General features: G+C 37.9%; 1 protein-coding gene across 2 annotated transcripts; it reads right to left on the reverse strand.

Moving 5' to 3' along the window:
* Positions 1–6,733: 6,733 nt before the first annotated feature.
* Positions 6,734–26,390, reverse strand: LOC125837772 (uncharacterized). Of its 2 annotated transcripts, XM_049516846.1 has the most exons (10): positions 26,353–26,390; positions 26,087–26,256; positions 23,469–23,575; positions 22,680–22,748; positions 22,420–22,535; positions 22,207–22,261; positions 8,317–8,437; positions 8,162–8,209; positions 7,940–8,034; positions 6,734–7,200 (listed from the first exon to the last, which is right to left on the reverse strand). In XM_049516846.1, the coding sequence occupies exons 2-10, from the start codon at positions 26,172–26,174 to the stop codon at positions 7,102–7,104; spliced, it is 798 nt and encodes a 265-aa protein (XP_049372803.1). In that variant the 5' UTR covers positions 26,175–26,256; positions 26,353–26,390; the 3' UTR covers positions 6,734–7,101. The 2 variants fall into 2 exon arrangements, with proteins under 2 accessions (XP_049372803.1, XP_049372804.1); XM_049516847.1 differs by lacking the exon at positions 26,353–26,390 and having other exon boundaries at positions 7,070–7,196; positions 26,087–26,323.
* Positions 26,391–27,039: the final 649 nt, after the last annotated feature.

Here is a 27,039-nt window from a genome sequence, read left to right on the forward strand (position 1 = left end):
GCTCGTAAATGAGAGCACACTAAATGACTTTTTCCCCCACACTATGGTTCTGATGATATGCTCGGAGGGTGATCTTCTCGTCTCCTTCTTTCTATCACCCTCGGAAAGGAGTCATGTAATCAACTTCTTCCTCTGGTTTTTCTTCAGCAAGTTCAGGTTTAGTGTCTTCGGGAATGGTGACATTAACCTCTTTATCAAGGAAATGGTATTTTTCTCTTAGCCTATGAATCTCCAGTGTTGCATCCTCTTTCTTCTTCATCGTGGCAGCTATCACTTCATCCATTATAGCCAATCTCACCCTTTTAGTTGCTATCTCCACGTCTAATACTACACTTTTGGCTAGTGCGACTACAGTAGTGAATTCTACTTATATTGCCCTTTCCTCGACTTTTCGGATCTCCTAGTTGATCCGGTGCACTTTCAACATCAGTTCTTCCTCAGTCAGCTCCACTTCGACATTCTAGTTTCTTTCTATCTTAGCAGAAAATTTAGATTTCCTCAGATGATATAGTAATATCTTAGGATTTGGTAGTGGGATTTAGTTTTGGCTGAGAAACTCAAGACTCGACGAATTTTTTGGTCGATCATTGAGATAGTGGCGTGCATTTTGTATTTGTAAAGATTTCGGAAAATTTTCAAAAAGGGTGGGTAAAAATGTTCTGATTTAAAGCAGCAATACCACATAAAAATTTAAAGCACAGAAGCGGAAAAACAAATATCCCGTCCTAAACAGATATGTGACCCTTTTGTGCCGAAGGCAGGCCTAGCGAATCGAAGGATGTATGTCTTTTTAAGCCAATTCTTTATCTCCAAAATATTTCATTAATAGCATTAAAAAATGCTTAACAAACATTTGCCCACAAATGATCTCTCGCCAGCCGAGCCCCTTCTTGATACTTGAACCTCTCTATAGACTGGATCTATTGCTCCATGCTATCATCTAACTCAGACATGCATTGTCTTGCTCTTCGTAGCTCTTGCTTCAGCTAGGCTATGCCTTTGACGTCTTCTTAATGTCGGCGTTGATGATCCAACTCATTCTTCTCATACTTATCTTGAAGTCGATGAAGTCGAACTTGATGTTTAGCACCAACATCTGCAATAATATGAGGGACATTTGGACCATGCTCGATGGTTCCGTGGAGGTTCTTCCTTAACCATTCTTTGTACTCCTTAGAACATTCAGGTTGAAATATATTTAGCACCGGCTCACCCAACACCCTTCGAGTCTTCCATGCTTGAAGTATCTTTCTATAAAAAGTGACTTGGCCATTTTCGTGATCCGTCGCAAATCTTCTCATGTCTGTTGTATGGGGAAGCTCTTATTTTCCTCCTAGTTGTCTAAGAACTCGAGCTGGAGCATACGGTCGAGTTCCTCTCAATCCGGCGAATATCAAGTAGGGGGACTTTTCAATTCGAATCACCATTTGTTTTGTTACCACCAGACTTTCGATTGACCATTGCACATTTTCTTCTCATAATCCCTGAAGTCTTGGATGCTAGAATTCTTAGCCTCCAATTCTATGGAAATGATTAAGCTGCACCCACCAATCATGAGTTTCAAGTTTGTTGGGTCTTCTCAGGAGATCTGGTTCTTCTGGATCATGGGCTTTGAGTAAGTGTCTCATCATCCAGCACTGAAGTATCAGGTTGCATCCTTGAAAGAAACGTTCGCCGTTTTGACACTTATCTAAAGCACTGTAAATGTCGGCCAGAATCATGGACGCCAAAGTGTAATGCTTGACCGCCAACCCATAGCTTACCCCGTTAAAGATGGCATGAGTGACCATTACTACACTTGGATGGATAGTGTAGCTTGGGCCTTGGGGAAATACCATTGTCCCAAGTAGGCATATTACAAAAACAAGAGGACGTTTTTCCTTCAAAGCTTCTTCCGAAACAAATTCCTCTTTAAACTTTTCCAAAGCTTTTGCACGTCCAAATCAATAATAAAGCTTTCGAAGTGGAATGCTTGGCCTGGGAAGCTTGTCCATCCATTTGGCTTTGACAAGTGAAAGCTCTTCTTTGATTTTGTCAAAATCCCGTAATTGGGGAATGAGGAGGTTAGTATCGGGCATACGCTTCCTTTTGTTGCACATGCTTACACTCTCATAACTAGAAACAACTTCCTCGATAATTGGAGTCATTTCTACCTCCCCGAATTAGAACACCATGTTATCACTATCCCATAATTGCACCATTGTTCCAATAAAATCGGGCCAAGCCGTCATGTCCATTAGTGACGGGAGATGGCCTATGTGTCTTTGAACCTTTTTCTTGTCTTTATTGTTCATAAACTTCCACCAAACTTGGAGGTAATGATAGGGTTGGGTCACCATTCAGGTCCTCAGGGGCTCATTTATTGGATTCATCCTACAAGAAAAAGAGTAAAAGGTAAGTTACCCCCTTTAGATAATTGATTTGTTTAAAATGACATATACACTCTTTAATTAAACACATAAGTATGAATGTCTTTTATTGACCAATGGCTTAAATAGACACAAGGTGGGCTTCTAATGGGCCCAACACACCTTGGGTTTTGGGTCAACTTAGTTCAAATGCGCTAAATCTAGGATTTGGTTTCGCTCTACGCTATTTGACTAACAGTGGCTTTTGACAAATCAGAAACCCAAGCGGACAACTTAGGCTGGAATTCACGACAACCATTGGACGCCTGACGAATCAATAAATTGTCGATCATTTCGGAAAAGGGTTGAGTATAAAAAAATTTGGCTGCGATTACGTAAAACTGTTCTTTAATATACTATACATATAATGAAAAATCCAATAACAGTTTATAGCAATTTAAACAACTAAAGCATAGGTAAACAATTTAACAATTAATAACAAATAGTCAAATAGTCAAATCATTACGGTTAGAACTTAATTAAATCCCCAGCAGCGTCGCCATTTCTATTTTCTCGAAAATAATTTAAAAGACAAGGTTTTCGAAAATCAATTTTCAAAGAAAGTCACCACTTAATATTTGAAAGAAATTAAGAAAACTTAAGATTTTTTAAAAGATTTAAACAGAATAAAATCATTTGAAATTCAAAAGGATTCGGGGTTTAATTTACATTTCGAGAAGGTGTTAGGCCCTCGCAATGTCCGCTAACTTGTGATTGACCAACGATTTGACTAAAACATTTGACTAACTTGAAAAATTAATTAAGTAAAAAACTTTTTTTATTTTATTTTAAAGGAAATAAGTTGACTCTTAAGAAAAATAATTTAAGTATTGACAAGACAACTTAATAAATCAAGATAAGTAATAAATAAAATATAAATATTTTAATTTGAACAAAAAAGGACTAATGACTATCTTTCGAAAATTAATTAAATTAAACCAAAAATCAAAATACAATTTTAGTCCGATTCAACAAATAAATAAAAGCAAAGAGAGAAGTTTGAACTTGGACTCCTTGTCCAAGTTCAGCCAAAATTGGGCTTTTAGGCTACCTGCCCTAATTTTTAAGTTTCAATCTTTTACGGTTGATATTGCTTGAATTTTGGGCCCTGTCCATCAGCAACACAACTGAAATTCATGGGTTTAGGCCTAAATTGTCAAAATCTGCTGCTATTCATTTCATTGGGCCTTTGGGCCCAGTTTTCGCCTGGTTCTGCTGTGTTTAAATCTGCACATCATGTATACGGGCTGCAAAATTGCCCTTCAACTTGTGACTCTTTTCATTCCCTATACATCAACATTGCAATCTGTATTTTAAATTTGGGCTTCGTATTTCGACATTTTTTAAACATGTATCACTATTTTTTCCATGTATACTAGTGTATACCATTGTATACATCATGCATACAACCTCATTTGGGCCTTCTTTGGACCTGAAAATCAATTTTCCAACCCCCTATATTTTTACATTCTTCCCCGTACACCCGATAATTCCGCTGACCCAACGACGAAAAGAAATTTGAGCCTTTCTGGCTCGATTCGAGAATGCAAAGGAAAGAAATCCATCATAGACTCAGAGAGGGTTCATACAACAAAACGGAAGAGGTAAGAATTAACATTTGAATCAAACAGAACAAATGAAATACAACTTAATTGAAATAAAAGTTATTTAAAAAACTCAAAACCAAGATGCAACCAAGCCCAACTATTAGACTAAAATAACAAATGAATTTTAAGGATGACAAAAACAAACTAACTTAACAAATGACAAGACTTTAACAAACAAAATCTCAACACCTAACAATAACAGGAACATATGCTTGAACAAATAGAATTAGGAGTCATTCAAGAAGGCAACAAGAGTAGGTTATATTATAGGGAATATATAGCCAACAACCAACAACAAACAACAGTAAACCAAAAATAATGAGAAAGAGAGCATGCTACACCATTGCTAAATAATATGCCTCATGCAATAATTCAAACTAACTCCATTAATTGAGTCTAGTGATGCTATATGATGTCAAAGACAGAATGTTGGAGGCAGAAAGTTTAAAGACAGTAGTAGACCAGATGGTTTCAAATAAATGAAGAGAGTATTGATATATTCAAACAACTAAACCTGACAACATTATTACTCAACTTAACATGTTTATAAGCACAAATAGGTAAAAACATAATACAACTTTTATAGGCTGACATTTGTTGAACAATAACATCTGATAACTAACTAAACTAAATAAATTTGTTATGCTTATGGTAGATATTTCTTTTAGATTACACGACAATGGAAGGGTTGATTTTCAAAAGATAAGAGAAATCTTAGCTAGACTGGCACATTACAATAGCACGAGATACACACATAATATCACGAGTATAGAGGCCGAAGATGTATAGACACCACTCAAACTACTCAAGAAAACAAGGGTAACCATACAAGACTAAGCTAACTTTGCTAGAAATCTACAACAATAAATCGAGACAACAGAAAAGATGAACAAGAGCACCATGAAGTAATAAAGAAGACAGAAAAGCATAATCAACACATTTCAAGTATAGACCACATGAATGTCCAGACTATTTCAACTAGAGAGACACGGGCTCAACTGACTTTAGAGAAACAAAATGAATCAGTGACTCCAAATATCAACATATAAAAGGCATAAGAATCGAGGCAAGAAGAGCATGTGATTCAAAACAACATGAAAAGCTAAAACTTAAAACAACAATAACCTGATTTGAACCTCTAATTAAAACGAAACATGAATAACACAATAGTCAGCCAGAAATTCCAACGGTAAAGACAATGAGCCATGAATAATCATATTCAAATCAAGCAAGAATGAAGCCACACAAAACCCAACAGAGACGGACCCATCGCATAACACTCGGAATCGAAATGAAATGTAAACAAAGGGGGAGATATTACCTTTCTCCAGGCAGCAGAGCTGAGACAAGAACGAGCAGGAACGAACTTTCATCACAAATATCCAGCACGAACAACAAAGCAAGAAGAATTTTGGCAGAATTTGGGTCTCGACCTTTCTATACTCTTTCTCAATCTTCTTCCTAAATTTTTTTTCCAACCCCAAACAATGAGGAAGAAGGGGGTATTTATATGAGATTTCTAGGGCTGCTTTGGGGGGGGGGAGATGGTGAAAACCCAAATTTAACGCCCACAATTTTTGAATCCCAAGACAAAATTCTATCCAAAATCAAAGAATATCCCAATTGATTCTCATGATTCTGAATGGATTGGAGGTGAGGTGGAGGCTAGGATCAACTCATTATCCTTAAGGAGCTATGTGGCTCGATCTTGAGGCCACAAGGATGAAAAATGTGTGGTGGCAGGTGCTTTTTGCTGCTTAAATTGTACGATTTGGAGAGGGACGTTTGACGAAGACGTCAAGAATTGCAATGTACTGCATTTGTCTTGCTCACGCCATGAATTAGAATTGAGACGTCGTGTATCACCGTCAATTCGTTGCTTGCCTCGTTTGATATTGTTGTTGTTGTCGTTAACGCCGTTTTCACGTCGTGTTGCTACTTCTTCTGTGATAGTGTCGTTTGGAGTTGCCGTTTGGTGCAATCGTTGAGGCCGTTTGGAACAAAGTGAAGACGATGTTGAATCATGACCGGCTGGAACTGGACATCGTGTGATTGCGTGTTGTTGTCGTCTTGAGCATCTGGGTTCTTTGAGAAGAAAAAGGTGGGCCGAGTCGGGTATTGCATTGAATTGGAACGGGGTTGGCTTGGTGGGCTGCTGAATTTAAAAAGAGCTGGGTTGAAATTCTTTGAGTTGGGAATGGGCTGCTCAATTTGGAAGGTCGGCCCAAAACTGGATCTTGCAAAGGGTTGAAAGAAATTGATTAGGAGTAATAGCCCAAATAAATTTCAATTGTAACCAAAACGAATTCAATCGATGAATTTAGTCAAAACTTAAACAAGACGAATTAACACAAATTAATTAATGAGCTTCTTACTCTTAACGAAATAAAATAATTAACTTAATTATAAACTAATCAATTTAAATAACTCAAAATTATAACTATGATTTATATTAAACTAAATTAATAAAATATTTAATTTTAAAAAGCAAAATCCTTCAAGACGATTTCCAAATATTAATAATGTATATTAATTATATAAGTAATTATGTAAAAACCATTTATTATCTAAATATTATAAAGCCGACTAAATCACTTTTAAAAAAACTTGAAAATACTTGAATTTTATAAACTAATTATTTCAAATCGTTTGAAATCTAAAAAGCTTGAAAATTAATTTCTATAGGGGACGATCAAAATTGGGTGACAACAACATGAGAAGTTAGATACTGAGAATCTATTGAGTACGAAAGAGAACAATGGGAGTTTTTTTCTCCTATTATGGCATATACCAAATGTGGGGGCAAAAATGAAGATGTTGACGACTCCACAAGTCAGCGCCAAATGTGGCAGAATCACTAGGCATCTAACAATCTCCCATAAATCCCAAACTTCAAACTTAATTTTAAGTGACACTTATATCATGCACTGGAGAAGCCTGTTATTTACTTTCTCCGCCTCTAACAAAGACAAACACACCAACAACCTACCATCAAAATGCATCTAATTCTAACTAAACTCATAACAAGCAAGAAAATCACTTCCCTTTTGGTCACAAAACAAAAACACTATAAAATGTCATGCCTATCAATTAAGAAGTCTGTATGAGGGCAAATCCTCCAACCGTTTTATGTTTTCTTCCAAAAGCTCCCTTTCAATTTGTCGACGAGTGGACTTCATAACTGTCTGCATGAAACGTAACAGATCTAACATCAGAAATGTAGGGCACTTGATTTACATGGAAAAATCATTTCTCAAAATGTAACATCAGTCTCTATCATGCCAATCATCCATAGCATATGAACAACTTCTCAACAAAACATTAACTGAAAAAAAGGAGTTAGATACTGAGAATCTATTTGAGTACAGATAAAACACAAAGTGGTGCAAACCAACAACTGTATGGATTTTTGCTAGTTTTTGGTGCAACATGGCTAAAGCCAACTTGTTAGAGGCCGAAGCCATGATTGAATTACCCAAATCTTTTGGATGTAGCGTCTTTATGCTGACTTACATCAATAATACTTTTTATCTTGCCTATAAAACTATGAAATACTCCACAAGCCATTCTAAACTCATAGCTTCAAGCTACTAGCACCGAGGGAAACTAATTCCTACACCAGGCAGCCAAGGATACTACACTATGCGGCTAAGGATACTACACCATGCGGCCAAACTGAAACTTTGAAGCAGGCAGCATATAAAGTGGAAAAAGCATGGGAACTTCTAGTGGTTACGGCTGCTGTAGCCAAACTGAAATTTTTAACCAGCATATAAAGTGGAAAAGGCATGGGAACTTCTAGAGAGCATATGGAATGGATTTGATATGAGAAGAATTGAATTAGGAATAAATGTTCCATTTCCTCAACTAAATCTCACTAATTTAAAAGTACACACAACTTCATAAAAACTTAAATGCACATACATTGAAGTCCATATATGACGCGTGCATGGCGAGCCACTGATGATCCATCAGCTTAAACGTGATACAATATAGCAGATCAAATGCTGATTCGTTTTCTGTACAAAGGTGAAAGACATGCTTAGAAAAAAAAATGCCAAAATGCAGAAGCACCAAGTGGTAATACTTAAGGGGATAACTATAAGGAAATGAAGCAGAACTTCAGACCATGGTCTAGCAATTTACCGGCAAGAAACTTCAAAAAAGTTGCTCCTACCAGATTTTTTGGTTTTACTGCAGAGTAGACACATAATAGCTGAATGAATCAACACAAGATCTCATAGACTTAGATTTGTCTTTTTACATTTCGCTGTAAACAAGTGCATAGAAGGAACACATACTAGCTTCTATATCAAGTATCTGGATTAGCATAAATGTGATGTTGACACCAGCAACAGCAAATGGGTATTCCCATAATGCCCTATCACCTTCCTGCTTTTGAAGAAGATCCTGGAATGATTTCTGCAAATAAAATTAGGAAGACGAAAGGACGAATTATGAACCTAGTACATTGCTTGAATTTGGCTATACATAGTCTGTTCTTAATAATGTGTACACTTCAGTATATAGTTTTGCAGGTTTATTTCATACTTTTTAAACAAAATGGAGCAAGGAAATTGTTTGATTCATCAGTCTATACATTACATGCTCTGGATACAACTCTTCACTAGAATGACTCGCTATGTGCAAGCTCAAAATTAGGGTTTTGAATTACGTCAAAGTAGGCTACCAGACAGCTATTTTTATGCTTTCTATACCATTTTTTAAACAAGAAAGCCTCCTTTCTGTCTTGTGGTAAAAGTTCAGAGCATAAAATGTTGAATCTCCTACCCAGTGTTGCCCAAGAGTGCACTATTTCAACCTATGTTACTCGGACTCTCCAAAAATGATGTCGCACACATGTCGGATCCTCCAAAAATGCACTACTCTTTGGAGGATCCAATACGCACTCATTAACATTTTTGAAGAGTCCGAGCAAAATAGATTTTGACACATGAAATGCTGAAATTCATTACTTAACCTGCAAAGTAGGCTTCCTTTGTATCATACCATTGTGTAACTCAATAAACATCAACTAAGTCAAATAGTCAATAGTCATCCACTAAAAGAAAAGCAACTTTGACACTTGACAAAAAAATTTAACACTTCAGCGCCAAAGGTAGATAACTTATGTAATACCCCCCAAAGGTTCCTAGTTCAGACCAGAAGTTGTACAGTTCAGAATCTGCAGAATTTATGAACATGGTTCACGGGTCGTAAAAGGAAGCACGGCTCATAGAAACCATCCATAGATGAGACTCAGAAACAACAAATTGGGTCTGAGATTTACGAGCCAGGTTTACTGCTCGTAAACCCTTTTACGGGTCGTAGATACTGATTCTTACGGACACACTTTACGGCTCGTAGATTCTTTTACGAACCATAGATGGGTCTCGTAGAATCAAACTTCAGAAACTCAGAATCTCAGCCTGATTTCTACCGAAAGGGTTCTACGGTTCGTAGATGGAACCACGGACCGTAGATGCCCCTTATATGCCTTTCGACAGTTTTTAATGAGGGTTGTTTTGGTCTTTACCCATTCTTTTAATCCCTTTACTACGTCGTTTCGGACTATTCTAAGTGGGATTAAGGAATTGCTAGTGACCCTAACCACTCATTCCCTCCTAACTCTCCAAAATCAATATTTTCCTCTCAAGTCTTCTCTCAAGCAAGAATTAAGGTACCAAGCTTCAAGTCTCCATTCCAAGAATCAAGTCAAAGTTTCTACCCCAAGTATGTGGGATTTCATCAATGGGTATCCCTTCACCCATTGAGTCCCAAGAAAACCCCAATGCCTCAAGTTTATAATTTCTACAAAACCTAGGGTTTCTAGGATATTTATGGGTTCTTGATGAATTTCAGTTCTTCATGATTAGCCTTCAATTGCATGATTTTAATTATAATCTCATGTTTTCAACGGTATTTTCATAAACCCATAGTATACAAGTATTTTCATGATTTAGTGGGTGTTTTAATGATATTTTCATGAATCCATATTATACAAGTATTTTTCATGATTTAGTGATTTGACTAATTTTTAGTGATTTTTTTGGCTTTCAAGCTATTTTTTCAAAAGCTGAAAAAACACGAAAAAATAGCCGAAAGTCAAAAGTTGTGTGTTCCCAACTTATGGCTTTTGACTTTTAACTTATAAGCCACTTAAAAAATAGCCAATCCAAACAGAAGCATGTTCAGTGTTCAAAATCTATGGCACTGCATTCATCTATCCATAGAGAAAGAACAATTATAGTTAATGTTGTCGACATTTCGTCATTTCCTCAAAACAAATGTTCCTAGGCACTAGTTTCGAGACAATCTTCTGAAGTTCCTTCTGGACTTTGGTTGGCTTTTCCTTTGTGGTGGATTTCTTCCACCGGAATACCACTCTCTTTCTTTCTATTTTTTTTAACTCCATTACGGTTCAGATGGACAGCAAAGTTTATTTCAGATCTGAGGGGAAGTCTTACGATAGCGCAAATTCTAGATCAAAAGCTGATGTTAGTTACGATGGGTTGAAAGTGCTAGGCATAACATGAGGAAAATGATTCTTAGCAGGAGAGCACTTGGTTGGGTATGCAAAAGGCTAACAGATGCTTCAGGGATCAGAGGGAAAGCGTCCAAGTCATGAAGGTGCTCTCAACTAACTTCTTTATAGCTCTAAAATTCAATCAATATGGGAGATACCTATCATTAATTTAGTTAAAGGTAGCAACAGAGCAGTTATTATACTTCCAGAAAGTGCATTCAATGAAGGGTGGGAGAAGTTAGCTAACAAAATAGAGACATTCAATTAATAGGGGTACAAAACAAACAAAACCCTTTAGACTATCAGGGGAGGCAGACTGTGCTGCTAACAAGGGGGAAAGGAGTTATAAAGACTCTTTGCAGAAAACTAAATGGACCAGAACTGAGACAGAGATAGCAGAAGAAGGCAACATGTTGAAAGCTGGAGTCCAGTTGGAAGACAAAGACCTATTGGCCGTCTAGTGGGGAATTCTTCAGAGAAGACTATACACTCACTGAAATGATGTAAGAAGATGGGCTCAATAGACTTGGAATGGAGCACATGGAGTCCAAGTCTATGATATGAATGGAATTTTACTTCTTTTTGAATTCCAGACAGAAAAGCAACAGAACACGTCTTGATGGGTGACTGGAGAAGACAAGGGAACAGATTAAAGCTTCAATGGTGGTCACCGACCATAGGGGTTCCCCAAAAACTCATGAGTTCGAGTGGTGCTGGATTTGAGTTCTAGGGTTGCCTCTACATCTCTGGTCCAGGCCAATAATGAAGAAAATTGGAGATTGGTGCGGTGACGGGATAGAGACAGAAAAAGAAACCGACCTCAAAAATCATCTCTGTTGGGCTAGGATTCGTGTCAAATGTCTGACAGAAAAAATTCCAATATCCATCGAAATCGCCGATGATGAGACCATCTTCTCTCTACCTATATGGGTAGAATCGCTGGTGACTTTTCGTAAAAAATACAATGAGGGAGCTACAATTAAGGAAAGAGAAGAGGGTGGGTATAGAGGAAGGGACCCATCAAATCTTTCGAGGCTCAGAGATATTCTTAGGTTTGAAAAGTAGTCTTTTAAACCTAACAGAGATAAAAGGGGCCTTCTTGGTGAAAGGAGTCACGTGGGTGGAAAGGTCACAAAGGGGCCCACTTCAGATCAAACAGAGGGCCACTTGGTCTTAAACAAGTGACCAAGCCATTTGGGCATGTTTAAAGCCCATTTTTAAAAGAATGTCCACAAGAACCTGAGCCTCTTATTTGCGATGTAAATCACTGGGAAAAAAAGCATGAAACTATATACTCCTCAACTGAGCAAAATCTGATGAAGGAAACAAAGGTGAAAGACTCAATTAGCAATTATATACAATTGAGAGTCAACACAAGCGAATGCAGAAATATCACCACAAACTTCAGGAGAACTAAATGAAGAAGAAATTGAGTTACATGGGAAGAATAGTTCAAATAAATCACAATTCTGGGTGACCCAACACCCATCCAATGTGATGCTTTGGGGTGCAGCAAGTAAGTAGAAGGCAAGGCAACAGAATGGGTACAGAACAATATGTTGAGGCTAAGCAAGGAGTTTAGAGTAGCTTTCGAGGGGTGCACAGAGGAAGCTTTCAATTTACTACTAAAAATTGACCAGAGGAGGCACAAAGAGTTAACAAAAAGAGAACCCATCTCAGCGATATGTGATAATCAGGTGGTCCCCAAAGTAGTAATGAATCTTATCTTTGATGTTAATTACAAAGATAAAGATTCCAGGAGTGCAAGAAGGAGTAAAGGGAGAAATCAAGCCCCACATTTATCATGAAGCTAAAAATATTTTCATAGAATGTGAGGGGGCTCAAAATGGATACTAAGAGGAATCTTGTAAGGAGTAGAATACAACAAGAGGGAGACTTATCTTCTTTTTAAAACAATTCGAAAAAAAAAAAAAGAATACAACAAGAAGTGGTGGACATAATAGCGTTGGTGGAGACAACATTGTGGGGAGGTAGGGAATATTTGCAGAAGTTGGGGGGAAAGAGATGGATCAGAGGAATGTGGATGGAATCTTTAGGTAATAAGGGGGGTATCTTGATAATGTGGGGCAAGAGGAATTGGAAAGGGGAACCAGTAGAAAGGGTAACCAAAGCATTACTTGCAAGTTTAGTGGTTTAAATCAAGACCTATTTGGTTCATCACTATAGTATATGCATCATGTGATGGGAGCGAGAGAAAGGAATTGTGGGAGGAGTTGGGAGAAATGAGGAACTTATGTGAAGGGCCTTGGGAGGTATGTGGGGATTTTAACACTACAAGGTTTCCATAAAAAAAGACCAATTGTAGTAGAATTTTTGGGGCTATGTCTGACTTCTCTAGTTGCATCAATGAATTGGAACTTGTGGATCCCCCTTTATTTGGGGGATCCTACACATGGAGAGGAGGGGCAAGTAAAAAAAATGGTTCAAGAATCGCATGGCACCCTTAATGGAGACCTTGACGGGCCGTGAAGGGGTACCACGGCTTGTGGTGGTGCTCGTGATGCCTTCCAGAGCCTGGCCAAGAGGGGCTCCCCTCCCATGAGCCCTTAGATGGCTGTGGTGCGGCTCACGCCACGTGGTGGTGCCCGTGAAGGGGAGGCAGAAGATTCCTGTACTTCTTTCCTTGGGATGACATGTTCACTCATATTAGATAAAGTGCTTTGCCCAGCTTGGGGTCTGATCATAACCCCATAGTATTGACCTGTGGAGATGAGCCTTTCAAAACATCATTCTTCAAATTTGAGAAGTGCTGCTTAAATGTGGAGGGTTTTAGAGACAGAGTTAAGGAGTGGTGGGGCTCCTTTAATGTGACAGGCGACTCTTAAAAAAGAAGCTCAAGGCGTGGAGCAAAGAGAATAGAGGGAATTGGAGGTTTAGAAAAGAACACCTACTGGAATAAATTGGCAGCTTTGAATACATTCAGGTGCACAGACCATTAACAAATGATGAGCAGCTTTTGAAAGCTCACATAGGCCATAGCAATGCAGTATGAGGAAACAGCTAGAAATGAGGAGATCCACTGGAGACAAAGATCTAGAATTCAGTGGATAAAGAATGGAGACAAGAACACCAAGTTCTTCCACAGAATGGCTACATCCCATAAAAGAAACAACACTATGATTTCCTTCATGATTAATGGAGAAGTGTCTTCAGATCATCCTGTGGTAATCAGAAATGCAATTGTGGATTTTTATGAGATTTTGTACAAAGAGTCAGAAAGCTGGAGACCACCTTTGAACATCTTGGATGTTCAAACAACAATCGCAGAAGAAGAACAAACTTTGTTGTCTAGAGATTTTGAGGGAGAAGTTTAGGAAGCAATAAAATAGTGTGTTGTTGATAAAGCACCTGGGACTAGATGACTACACAATAGCTTTCTTCAGTGCTTTCTGGGAAACCATCAAAGATGATGTGATTCTAACAGTCCGTAAATTCTATGCTCATCAAAAGTTTGAGAAGTGTTTTGTGATTTAATTCCAAAGAAGGTTGGGGGCAAATGAGCTAAGGGATTTTAGACCTATTAGTTTGATCACAGGAGTATACAACATCATAGCTAAGGTGCTGGCAGAGAGGTTAAAGAAGGTGATCAGTAAGCTAGTAAACCAACACCAAATGACCATTTTATGGAAGGCAAATGTTTGGAATGTCTTTTGATGGTTGTTCTGGGGAAGCTTTGACCCTTCTGTTAAAAATTGATCAAAGAAGGGAAAAGGAAGGCTCCTTAGCCTCGAGTGCTAAAAACATAAGGACAATCAGATAATCCCTAAAGAGCTCAAAAATTTGATCTTCGATGTGAAGTTCAAGGATGGAGAACCTAGGAGTGAATCTAGAAGCAAGGGGAGAAATTATACCACCCAGTTACAATGAATTTAAAAATTCTATCATGGAATGTTAGGGGTTTAAACATGGAGAATAAAAGAAATTTGGTGAAAAGCAGAATACAACAGGAGGGGGTAGATATTATAGTTTTGATGGAGACAAAGCTAAATGGGGCAGTGGGGGATTATATACAACAATTAGGGGGGAATAGGTGGATGGGGGGAATATGCCTGGAAGCGATTGGCAGCAAGGGTGGAATTTTAGTTATGTGGGACAAAAGATCATGGAAAGGGGAGATGGTGGAATATGGGAACCAATCAATTACTTGTAAATTATGTGGAGTTACTCAAGAACTAACTTGGTTTCTCACAGCAGTCTATGCATCTTGTGATAGAAATGAAAGGATGGAGTTGTGGGAAGAATTAGGAGCTATGAGGAGTCTGTGTGAAGGGCCCTGGGTAGTATGTGGGTATTTCAATACCACTAGGTTTCCTTCCGAGAAAACCAACTGTATCAGGCTTTCTAGAGCCATGATAGATCTGTCCAGTTGTATCAACGAATTGGAGCTGATTGACTCCCCCTTTATTTGGGGGCTCATACACTTGGAGAGGAGGGACAAACCATAGGAATGCCTCCAGGATTGACAGATTTTTATACTCGTTCCCATGGGATGAAATGTTCCTTCAAATTAGGCAATGTACTCTGCCTAGCTTGGGGTCTGACCATAATCCCATTGTCTTAACATGTGGGAATAAGGCCTTCAGGAAATCTTATTTCAAGTTTGAAAAGTGGTGGCTTAATGTAGAGGGTTTCAAAAGTAAAGTTCATGAATGGTGGAGCTCCTTTGAAGTGTCAGGAAGACCGGACTACAAACTAGCTACTAAGTTGAGGCTGCTTAAAACAAAACTGAAGGAATGGAGCAGAGAGAATAGGGGGAACTGGAAGGCAAGGAAGGAGCAAATTTTGAGTCAGATAGGGGACATGGAAGTTACTCAAGAGTCTAGATCTCTTACTGATGATGACAGATACTAAAGGTACACTTGGCCATGGAATACGAGGAGGTGGCAAAAAATGAAGAAATTTTTTGGAGACAGAGGTCCAAAATTCAGTGGATCAAGAATGGCGATAAAAATACGAAGTATTTCCACATAATGGCAACAGCTCACAAGAGAATCAACACCATTGAGTCATTAATGATTAATGGAGAGTTATCCTCTGAGCCAATGGAAATCAAGAACTCTATTGTGGATTTTTACCACCATTTGTATAAGGAGGTAGAAAACTGGAGACCCTCACTAAATATTCTTAACGCACAGAGAATAACAATGGAGGAGCAGAGCTGGATATCTAGAGAATTCAGTGAGGATGAGGTGCTAAAAGGGATAAGATTGTGTGCTTGTGATAAAGCACCTGGGCCTGATGGTTACACCATGGCCTTCTTTCAGGCATTCTGGGAAACTATAAAGGAAGATCTGATGCAGCCCTTCCAAAACTTTCACTGTCACCAAAGTTTTGAGAAGAGTTTCAATGCTACCTTTGTGGCTCTAATTCCTAAGAAGGTGGGGGCAAATGATCTAAGAGACTTTAGACCAATCAGTCTCATTACTGGGGTTTATAAAATAATTGCCAAAGTGTTGGCAGAAAGGCTGAAGAAGGTGATAGACAAGCTAGTCAACAAAAATCAAATGGCTTTCATTAAAGAGAGACAAATAATGGATGTTGCTTTAATTGGTAGTGAATGTATTGATACTAGGATTAGAGGAGATGTGCCAGGGGTAATGTGCAAACTGGATATTGAAAAAGCCTATGACCATCTTAATTGGGACTTCCTGATCAACACTCTTAGACAAATGGGTTTTGGCCCTACATGGCTCAAGTGGATTGAGTTTTGTATTAAAACCACCAGGTTCTCCATTTTGGTTAATGGAGAACCTGTAGGTTTTTTTCCTTTTTCCTGCTGAAAGAGGTCTTAGACAAGGAGACCCTTTGTCCCCTTTCCTGTTTATCATTGCCATGGAAGGGTTGGACAGTTTGATGAGGAGAGCTTCTCTAAACAACTGGATTAGGGGTTTCAGAATTAAAAACAGGGTTAATGAGGTGATGGATATGACTCATTTATTGTATGCGGATGACACAATAATTTTTTGTGAAGCAGAGCAGGAACAACTCTGTCACATCAGAATTATTTTGGTAATTTTTGAGGCATGCTCTGGACTTAAGGTGAACTGGAGAAAAAGTAGCATTTTTTCTATTAAAGAGGTCCAACAGATTCAAGCTTTGGCCAATATATTGAAGTGCAAGATAGAGAGGTTGCCTACAGTTTATCTAGGTCTGCCATTGAGTGCTAAGCATAAAGCAGTTAGCATCTGGGATGGTGTACTAGAAAAATCAGAGAGGAAACTGGCACTTTGGAAATCCCAATATCTATCCTTGGGGGAAGAGTCACTTTGATTAATTCTGTTTTAGACGGTTTGCCAACATATGTGATGTCACGTTTTCCCATTCCCGACAAGGTAGTCAAAGCTATAGACTCATTGAGGAGAAACTTCCTTTGGCAAGGTAACAAGATTGAGAAGAGCTACAACTTAGTTAAATGGATGGCGGTTCAACAGAGCAAAAGATGTGGGGGTTTGGGAGTGAGAAACCTAAAGATACACAACAACAACTTACTTACCAAATGGTTGTGGAGATACAATTTGGAAGATCAAGCTCTATGGAAGGAACTCATTCAACACAAGTATGGTCAGGAAGATCAATGGTGTTCAGAGGAAGTGACAGAAACATATGGTGTGGGAGTATGGAGGACTATATGAAACCTATGGCTGGCTTTCAGAGACAATGTAAGGATAAAGGTTGGTGGAGGAAATAAGGCTTTGTTTTGGAAGGAAGACTGGACTGGTCAAGGGTCCTTGGAAAATTTATTCCCTGGGTTGTTTTCCATTTGCCTGAATCCTGACAGCAAAATACAAGAGGTTTGGTCCCCACAAGGATGGAATTTGCTCTTTAGGAGATTTCTTAATGATTGGGAAATAGAGTGGGTTTTGGATATGCTAGCTTTGATTGGAGATTTTCCTGGCACAAATTTGGAAACAAATAAATTGCTATGAAGGCATCATAATGATGGTCAATTCTATGTGAACAGAATGTATAAAAGGGATCTAGCCACAATTGCGGGGGAAAAATCAGGGCCATGGAGTGCTATATGGAAGAGTGTAGCCCCTACTAAGGTGAAGTGTTTCACTTGGTTGGTAACTAGGAGAGCTTGCCTGACACATGATAAACTTCAAAAGAGGGGAAAAATTATTGCCTCAAGATGTTATCTTTGTAAAGAGGCTCTAGAAACCAACAATCATTTGTTTCTCCACGGCAAAGTAACAACACAAGTATGGGCTCTATTCACCAATATAAAGAGCCTAAATTGGATTATGCCAGAACATACAGCAGACCTACTAAGTTGTTGGGTCAGAAGGGGAGGTAGTAAGAGCCAAAGGAGGTGGTGAGAACAGTACTTGCTTGTATCTGGTGGATCATTTGGAAGGAGAGAAATCAGAGAATTTTTGTAGGGAAAGAATGCACTATAGAGAAGATTAAGTGGAAAGTAATTACCACTTTAGGTTTTTGGTGTAAAGAAATGAACATAGAAGAAGAAATTCAACTAGTGGATTTCACAGGAGCTTTGTAAGTAGTCCTGTTTTTTTTTGTTGGTTTTTCGATGTAACTAACACTTTTGGAGGTGGCCAGCATAGCCCTTAATGCTGAGGTATACAATGTTACCAGTTTCAAAAACAAAATCATGAATGTTGCACTTCTAGCTAGTGAGTGCATTGATTCTACAACTAAAGGAGTCCCACAGTCCAAGCTAAATATTGAGAAGGCAGATGGCCATTTTAACTGGGAGTTTCTAATTAACATCCTAAGGCAGATGGGGTTTGGGTGGAGATGGCTCAGTTGGATAAATTTTTGCATCAAAACCACTAAGTTTTCCATTTTAGTAAATGGAGAACCAGTTGGTTTTTTCCAGCAGAAAGAGGCATGAGACAAGGTGACCCACTATCCCCTTCTCTCTTTATCATAGCCATGGAAGGTTTGGACAGGTTGATGAGAGTTGGTTCTCAGAATAACTGGATAAGAGACTTTTCCATAAAGAACAGGGTAAATGATACAATTGAACTAACACACCCATTGTAAGCAGATGACACAATGGTTTTCTGTGAAGCTGAGCGGGAAAATTTGCTATTTAAGAGTGATCCTGGTGGTTTTTGAGGCACGCTCAAGACTCCAAGTAAATTGGAGAAAAGAGAGTAATTTTCCAATTAAGGAGGTGCAACAGATTGAGGCTCTTGGAAGTATTTTGAAGTGCAAGGTAGAGAAGCTTACAACAGTTTACCTAGGAATATGCCTTTGGGCTCCGACCACAAAGCAGGAAAAATTTGGGATGGCATTATTGAGAAAACAGAGAAGAAATTAGCTATATGGAAATCCCAATACCTATCTCTGGGAGGTAGAGTTACACTAATTAACTCAATTCTAGATTCTTTACCCACTTATGTGATGCCCTTCTTTCGTACTACTAATAGGATAGTGGAGGTTTTAGATGCACTTAGAAGAAACTTCCTATGGCAAGGGAAAAGTGTGGAGGACCATCAAGAACTTTGGGTGAGTCTCAAGAACAACTCACAGATAGTGGTGGGCTGGCAGAGAGGACAAAACAAAGTTCTGGTTGGATGATTGGTGTGGAAATGGAATTCTAAGGGACCTATTCCTTGATCTTTTCTCAATATGCACAAATATTAATAACAGGATAGAGGAGATGTGGTCACCACAAGGTTCGAATTTGGTATTTATAACGCTGCTAAATGACCAGGAGATTGATGGAGTGGTAGAGCTTTTGAGCTTGATTGGTGGATTCCCTGGTAATACTCTAAAGACACACAAATTAGCATGGGGAAATCACAAAGATGGGGTATTTTCTGTGAACAGACTATACAACTGGGGGCTTAGAAGAAGTGCAGGAAGATCAACTGGACCTTGTGTTACGGGAGTTGGAGCACTCTAAGAGACATCGGGAAATAGTGTTAGCCAATCAAGAACTCTCATGTTCAAAAGATAAAAGTGGCATAGATGAGGATGTCGGGAAAGATGTGTGGACATACTAAGAGAGATTAGGATTAGAAATGAGGATAACCGGGACAAGATGGGAGTGGCTTCGGTGGAGAACAAGATTCAGGGAGTGAGGTTAAGATGGTTTGAGCATATGATGAGTTGCATGGATACCCAGTACGGAGGTTTGAGAGGTTGGCTATGGATGGTTTCATGAAGGGTAAAGGTGGACCAAAAAAGTATTGGGGCGAGGTGATTAAATGACGCAGTTTTAACTTACCAAGGCCATAACCTTAAATAGGAGGTTGTGAAGGACACATATTAGGGTAGAAGATCAATAGGTGCATTCTTGTTGTCCGTCCATACTCGTAGTTGTAGTATTACTCTTGCAGTTTCTTGTCCTTTGATTTTTGTCACTCTCTGTTGTTTCTTGTACATCAACCATCGTATTATTTTGTTGTAGTATCGTTGTGTTACTATCTCTTGTTTTGTTACTATAAGTTGTTTCTTGTACTACCGTTACTTTCTTTCTAGATTTCTTTGGACTGGGTTTTTCTTGAGCCTACGTACATTATACTTTTCTTAGACCCCACTTTGTGATACTACACTGGTATGTTGTTGTAGTGCTCGCCCAGTTCACATGCACCTCAACTAATTCCATGAGATATTTGCTACCTCCCACCAACACAATACAATACATGATAACTCTATTAACCAAGACTTGGATAGATAAGAAGAAATCACCTAGTGTGTTTACGTTTGTTGTGGAATTAGAACCGAAGAGTTGAAGGTTCTCAACTCACTTCGTTGATCGTCAGGCCAACCATACGAGTTTATTATTATCTTTTTGGGCCTTCATTTATGCCAAATTTCCAGAGCTCAATGAAATATACTTGTGTCAAATGGTAAAAGTTTGGGATGGCACCAATGTTTTTAAAAGCACCCATTTCACAACTTCTAAACAATGAAGCAACGTGAGGCGAGGGGGGTCAGGGCGTATAAAGGTGAGGCAAAGAGGTTTGCATGAAGCAATTGCTTCTATCTTTGAAGCCTGAGATCGCGAGGAAGTAGTCACTTTGCTTATAATATAAGCGTGACTTTTTAGCAAAAAAGGGAAGCTAGGACTATTTTAGATTGAAAAATAATTAGAGTTACTAGGTCGCTTCTTCTTTCTCTCTGCGACTAGGGTTCTTCAAAATCTGATAGTGTTGTTTCTTGAAAATTCAAGCAATTTTCTTCGTTGTTTCACTATTCTTATTTGCGCTGCCATTTTCTTTTCCTTTTTTCCTTTTATTTTCTACTTTTATTTTTTTTCATTGCTTCTATAATCTTCTTCAACTTTTCTTCCTTCTATTTTCTTTATAAATTGTTTCATTGCCTCTACATTCTTTTATTCTCTTGTTATTGTCTTAGCGATTGTTAATTTATTTAAGTGGGCAATCTTATATTCTTATTTAGTTAGTTAATTCATTTTCTTCAACTTTTCTTCTTCTCTGTTTTTAAAAATTTGATTTGCATATATATAAAAGTTTCCTTGAGTTTTTTATTTAGTTATTCTATTTATTTGTGCAAGGTTTATTTTGATTTTAAAAAAAAAAAAATCAACCGAGGGCTTTGCTTCTTGCATTAAGCGAAGTAGACCCTAATCACTTTTTTGCACTTACCGCTCTCAAAAACACTACATGCCATATAACTTGCTCATCAACTTTTCTTTATAATGGATATGCCATCTTCCATTAATAATCAGTACCATCAGAAAAGGATACGACAAACTGGAACTTGTTCCCCCTAGACTCTTACAATTCTGTTGATTTTGTAGCCTAAATATGCCCAAAATACTCAAAAAAATAAAATAAAGATCTGACATCTCAATTAACAGCTTCATACTCTACAGTCTATGCAGCAAATTTGTTTAATTTTACAAGTCATTTGAAATAGGGATGTCAATGGTAGAAGATTCTCTCTTTCTTTAAGGGTCAACTGAGATCTAGGACAATCTATGTAAAAAGGGGTAACCCGGTGCATGATGTATCTCACAAGGTCTGGGGTAGGACCTCACCTCAAGGGAGTGTGATGTAGGCAGCCCGGGATGACGCAAGCATCAGTAGTTGATTCCACGGCAAGACCTATAGGTCACATAGTGACGACTTTACCAATATACCTATTTATCCAAAACGTCGGAAAGGGAAAAAAAATCTACCTGATTGATCCTGTGTTCATTCTTAAGTCACCCCTATTGTCATTAGATAAAAATACTGAAAGAAATACTTACCCAGTTTAATAAAAGAAATTAGATGTTACGGTATCTCAAAGAAAACATAAAGGTGCCTAAAACATTTCTGTTTGACAGTAGCAAGGAATAGCAGAGAGCAATTTGACCATCCTTTAAGATGTCCATCAACCAACACAATCACAACTAATATAATGTTTTTGAAGGTTGAGGAATCAAATAGAATCATACTTTTACAATTGCATGAAAGAAGAGGTGCATAAGAAACTGTGAGAACTGAGAACATACAGAAATAACACAACATCTGAATAATAACTACAATCTCGGGAGACATAGTCATGAAGACCAGTTTAAGAAACATAGATGTTACGTTTCCAATGATTACCAAATAATAGTACTTGTTGATACAAAAGATTAGCTTTTCATTATAGGCATAAAAGGTTTACATGGCACAATGTTATTTCTCCATAAAGAGAAGGCAAAAAGAGGAAGTACCGGGAAATTTCTCGCAAAATATAACAAGTTTTCCAGCGATATGAATCCAGCACCCCTATCAAAACCAATCAAGCATGTCAGTGGAAAACCAAGAATGGAAGGACCAGAAAGGCCGGAAGAAGTCAGAAAATTGAGATTAGATAAGCTCAATCATCAGTGATTTCTTATTTAAGATTCCTAGGGGGGGAGGAAGAGAAAGAAATACTGATGTACCTAAAGTCGGTAGATGGATCCTTCCCTTGCCAACCCATTTCCTTCCATTGCTCAGATATTAAACCATGGAGTTCTTCCACAGGGAAGGCAGCTTTCCACAGTGCTCTTAAAGCTTCCTTTTGGTAAAGAGAGGGGGAGAGAGAGACGAAGATGAGCAGTAAGAATGTAAATTTAACCTTAATGGAATATTTAAAATCCATAAAGATGTTTTCTCTTAAGTTCATAGGGAAATGGCTAAGACGTCTTCAAATAGAGGATACCTGATGTTCAGGAATTGAACCATCATATGCAACATCTATACGGTTTTGTAGTTTTTGCAAGCATTCCTCCTAACATTAACAAAGTGGAAGAGAACACAATAAGTGCCGATGTGCCAAAGACACTCCATACTTCCTCACAGTGCTGTGAAACTTAACATTCTGAATAACATATTTTCTAAGAATAAAACTGGATAAGTTGACATAAGTGGGGAATTGAAAATAAAAGGCAATATTGGCAATCTCATTAGAATTTTCAACTGTGGTTATCTGAGGATTATGGAGGAACAGGGAGAGTGTGAAATTTTAGATATAAGACATTCATGCCTGAGACTTAGCACAATTTAAAAGAGAGTTAAAGAATATGTGAACCTCAACATGAGCTCAATTAGCCAAATGACTATGAAACCAAATAAAATTCATTACCACTCGCAACACTCAGCATATTCCCTATTTGTTGTAACTTTCAAGTGTAAAATCTTGGAGAAACAATCAGAAAACAAATTTGTATAGCATATTGGAAGTACCACAACGAAATCCTATCCAGAATACAAACTTTTAATAAGAGAGGATCAAAAGAACCCAATACTGCATCGTGTTGACACTCCTAGAAATTTACTTGGTAGGAAGCTTACACTTCATATAACCTGCACTAGAATCTAAGTTGTGCGGGCTCTTCACTTTTGATGCCATACCCATGTCAAATTCTCCAAAAATACACTCCTTTGAAGAATCCAGCACACACCGACTGACATTTTTGAAGAGTCCGAGCAACATAGACTAGAATATTACCTGGGCTGGTGTCAGATCAAATGATGGACGAGCATCAATATCGGTTCCCTGGGCACAAACGCATGAAAGACCTCTGCCAAGCCATGCTGTTGATCCGGCCATGACCTCTGCAGTAACAAAAGGAAACAATAATCTAAGGAAAATGGGAGGTCAAGTTCCCATTAACAACATTCTTCATAGTGTATAGAGATAGAAAAAAAGAAGATTTAGACATGTGACAAGAAGCGCATTCATTTTTTATTATTAAGAAGAGAAGTTGATCCTTTATTTATTTATTTTCCTTTTTAGAATAAGGAGTTAAAGTGTATCTTTCTAGACACATAGAAAAGACAACTCGAATGAGCAAAGTCTAAGTTGCTCGGACTCTTCACTTTTGGTGCCGCAACCGTGTTGACACGACATGGGTGTGGGTGTGGATGTGGGTGTGGGATCCGTGTCCGATTTGGTCAACGAATTTTGGGTACTTTGACCAAAATCGATGGGGAAAGTTTGGACAATTTTAATGATTCCTATAATCAATACAAAAGATAAGGTGAAATTGAAGAAAATGGAATACCTTTCATATAGAAATTTCTATGTCACTCTTTTTCCTTTAATCTCCTTCCAAGATTCTCCTCAAGTTCTCCACATAATTTCTCATAATTTAGGTTTTATAACTCTATTTTTAGATATTTTAATTATTTTTAAGTGAATCCCCGCACCCGTATCCATACATGGATCCATATCCCCGAATCTTAAAAATTAGATCATGAAGGATCCGACCTCTAGATCCACACTTGTATCGGACACCCGCAACCGAGTCCGAGCAACTTAGAGCAAAGTTTCATAACTAACGAAGAAGTGCCAAGAATGCATCAATTCAGAAACTATGACAAGGTTCAATTATGTAATCAGGATAATATCACAATTAAATACATGGTACATGCATGGGTACGAAAACAAAAGCTCACAAATGTTAGAGAACAAATATCATGGGCAATACTACTCAGTTAGTTAGTAGAAATCCTACCTACCAAAATTGGTCATTGAGAAGTGGAAACATCTGTATACTTTTTTTCTTTTTCATTGTTTAGATTATGTTGATGATGAGAAATAAGCACAAAGAGAGTGCTGTTGCAGATGTACAAAAACAGCAGGGTATGTTGAACATAAATTTACCATTCAAGTATGGAAGGTTAAAATACAATATAAAGTGGTAGTTTTTACTTGGTTGGTGGTGAAAGAGGCTGTACTTCTTACACAAGAGAATCTTATGAAGAAGGGAATACAAATGTGCCCAAGATGCTGTTTTTGTGAGCAGGTTGCAGAGACAATTAATCATCTGTTCTTACATTGTAAAGTGATTGGCCAGCTGTGGAATTTGTTTACTAGCTTCAGAGGTATAAGTTGGACTGTTCCAGGGAGAACAGGACAGGCTCTAGAAAGCTGGAATATGGAGGGCAGTGGCAACACAGACAAGAGTAGATGGAAAATTGTCCCAGCTGTTATTTGGTGGACCATATGGAAAGAAAGGAATTCTAGAAATTTTGATAACAAGAGCAGCCCTCTGCACAAGATTAAAATGAACTGCATTATCACTTTTTGCTAATGGTGTAGTTCAGAGTATATAGATGACCCTGTGGCTATTGTAGACATTCTAGGGTCCTTATAAAGGTGAAAGGAGGATATAGAGATAGTTCTCTTTTTTCTTCTTTCTTTTCTTTATCTTTTGTTTATGCCCAACACACATGTATGGAGGGAGGATATGATGTAAATTTTTGGATACCAGCTTTGAGCTGATGATTGATATACAAATGTTACCTTTATCAAAAAGATAAATATACCATTCAAGTGTCTAAACATTCATGAACTAACCTTTTTTATGCACAACAAGAGAAAAAAATAACCTCCCAACATTGAGTACGAAACAAGAACCACCTTAACACAACTTCACTAGCCAATTGCCTTTTACAATTGTCTATCAAAAAACAATTCCCATTTGAAAGCTAAAATTAGATGCAATCATGTAATGTAAATTCATTAAATACAGAGGGCACAATCCACAATCCTGCTTTCTCATAATGTGCAACCGTGAGATGAACAGCCTGGTTAAGCAATCACGATACCCCCATGCAGCCTGTACCACTCCCAAAAGTTAACATAAATGACCTAGTAAATTCTCAACCACTCCACTCTAGTGTTGTGCCCACTCTAAAACTATCAGTGATAGTTAAAGCTACTTTTCAGACGTTTTTCCGTATATGAAAGGTCAACAACCGACATTCATTTTAACCTAGAAACCAAAACTATGAAATAATAGATTTTTGTCGTCCTTGGAGAAGAATCAAATAGCCGTCATATTTGTCTACTGTAATTGTCAAAAAGCCATTCCGCAATTTTACAAATAAACTGGCTGTTTCAGCCCACAATTTGTGCATGCATCTTTCTTGCGGAACAGTGATGAAAAGAAAATTTGCGGAAATTGGATGCAAACTCACCACAAAATTCAACGCAACTAGGCATCAGTAAACCAAAAATTTCAATCCACAGATAAAGGAATAGAAGTAGAGAGAGAAAGTGAGATATCAAAAAAGACTCAAGTGCGTTATTAAATTAAATTAAGAAGGAATATACCATACCAGAAGATGAATGGCAAGTACTATTCCCTCTTTCAAATCCTTGCGATATCCTCCTCACTGCCACGAACGATTCTCCTCTATCCTCCATTTTTACCAAAATAAAATCTACCTTTACTGGAAATCGATTTCTTGAAGAGAAATGGAAGGCTCCTTCATTGAAGCCGTAAGATCTGCAACAAGGAAAGTCTTTATTTATATACGATGTGTTATATCCAGCTAGCAGATATAGTTGTTCTGATTGTGATCTTTCCACTGATTCTTGATACCAAATTTTCTTCTTATCAAATCACGGAATGAGTGAGGTCGGGGATAGCGGATAGCCAAGTTTTGGGTGGGCTGGGGTGGGGACTGCCGATCCAATTGGTTAATCTATGAGTTTATTCATGTATTAATTAATTTATTAATTTGTACATAGAATAAAAGTTATTCATATAGTTATTAATTTTAAATAATGTTTTGTTCCTAAGTTTCAAATGTTATATAAAAGTTATTCGCATATTAATTTTATACGATATTAGTTATAAATGGATTAAAATAATAAAATTCTTTAAATTTTTTGTCGGGATCATGCGGTAAAGAGAAATAGAGATAGATTGTGTATCTAGGAGAAGGTCAATACCGAAGTCTATTTCACTTCCAGGAGGAACAACAGGAATATCATCGAGAAACACTTCGGGAAAGTCATCGACAATCGGAATGACTCAACAGTAGGGGTTTTAGAATTCGTACTCGAACAAGATGATAGAAACAATCTTGAGATATCATTCTCCTAGCCTTTAGGCAAGATATGAATTGACCCTTAAACGCTGAATTTCCCCTCTTCCGTTCTAAAGATAGATTCGTTTGGAACCTGGAATGTGACCAATCGGATCCTACTATTTATAGAAGCATAGCAAGAGTGAAGTCATTTCATCCAAAGAATAAAATCGAATCTAGCATATCAAGCTCTACCA

This window comes from Solanum verrucosum, unplaced genomic scaffold (assembly GCF_900185275.1).
Source record: "Solanum verrucosum unplaced genomic scaffold, falcon-dt-bn FXZP01000135.1, whole genome shotgun sequence".
Taxonomy (NCBI): domain Eukaryota; kingdom Viridiplantae; phylum Streptophyta; class Magnoliopsida; order Solanales; family Solanaceae; genus Solanum; species Solanum verrucosum.

What these genes read in the sequence shown, in the direction of transcription:
- LOC125837772 (XM_049516846.1), bottom strand. Translation starts at nt 26,174, where the DNA reads ATGGAGGATAGAGGAGAATCGTTCGTGGCAGTGAGGAGGATATCGCAA. An exon ending in GATCCATCTACCGACTTTAG is followed by an intron (nt 22,262 to 22,419) that starts GTACATCAGTAT and finishes TGGTTTTGATAG; the next exon opens with GGGTGCTGGATTCATATCGC. An exon ending in CGTCATATATGGACTTCAAT is followed by an intron (nt 7,201 to 7,939) that starts GTATGTGCATTT and finishes CGTTTCATGCAG; the next exon opens with ACAGTTATGAAGTCCACTCG.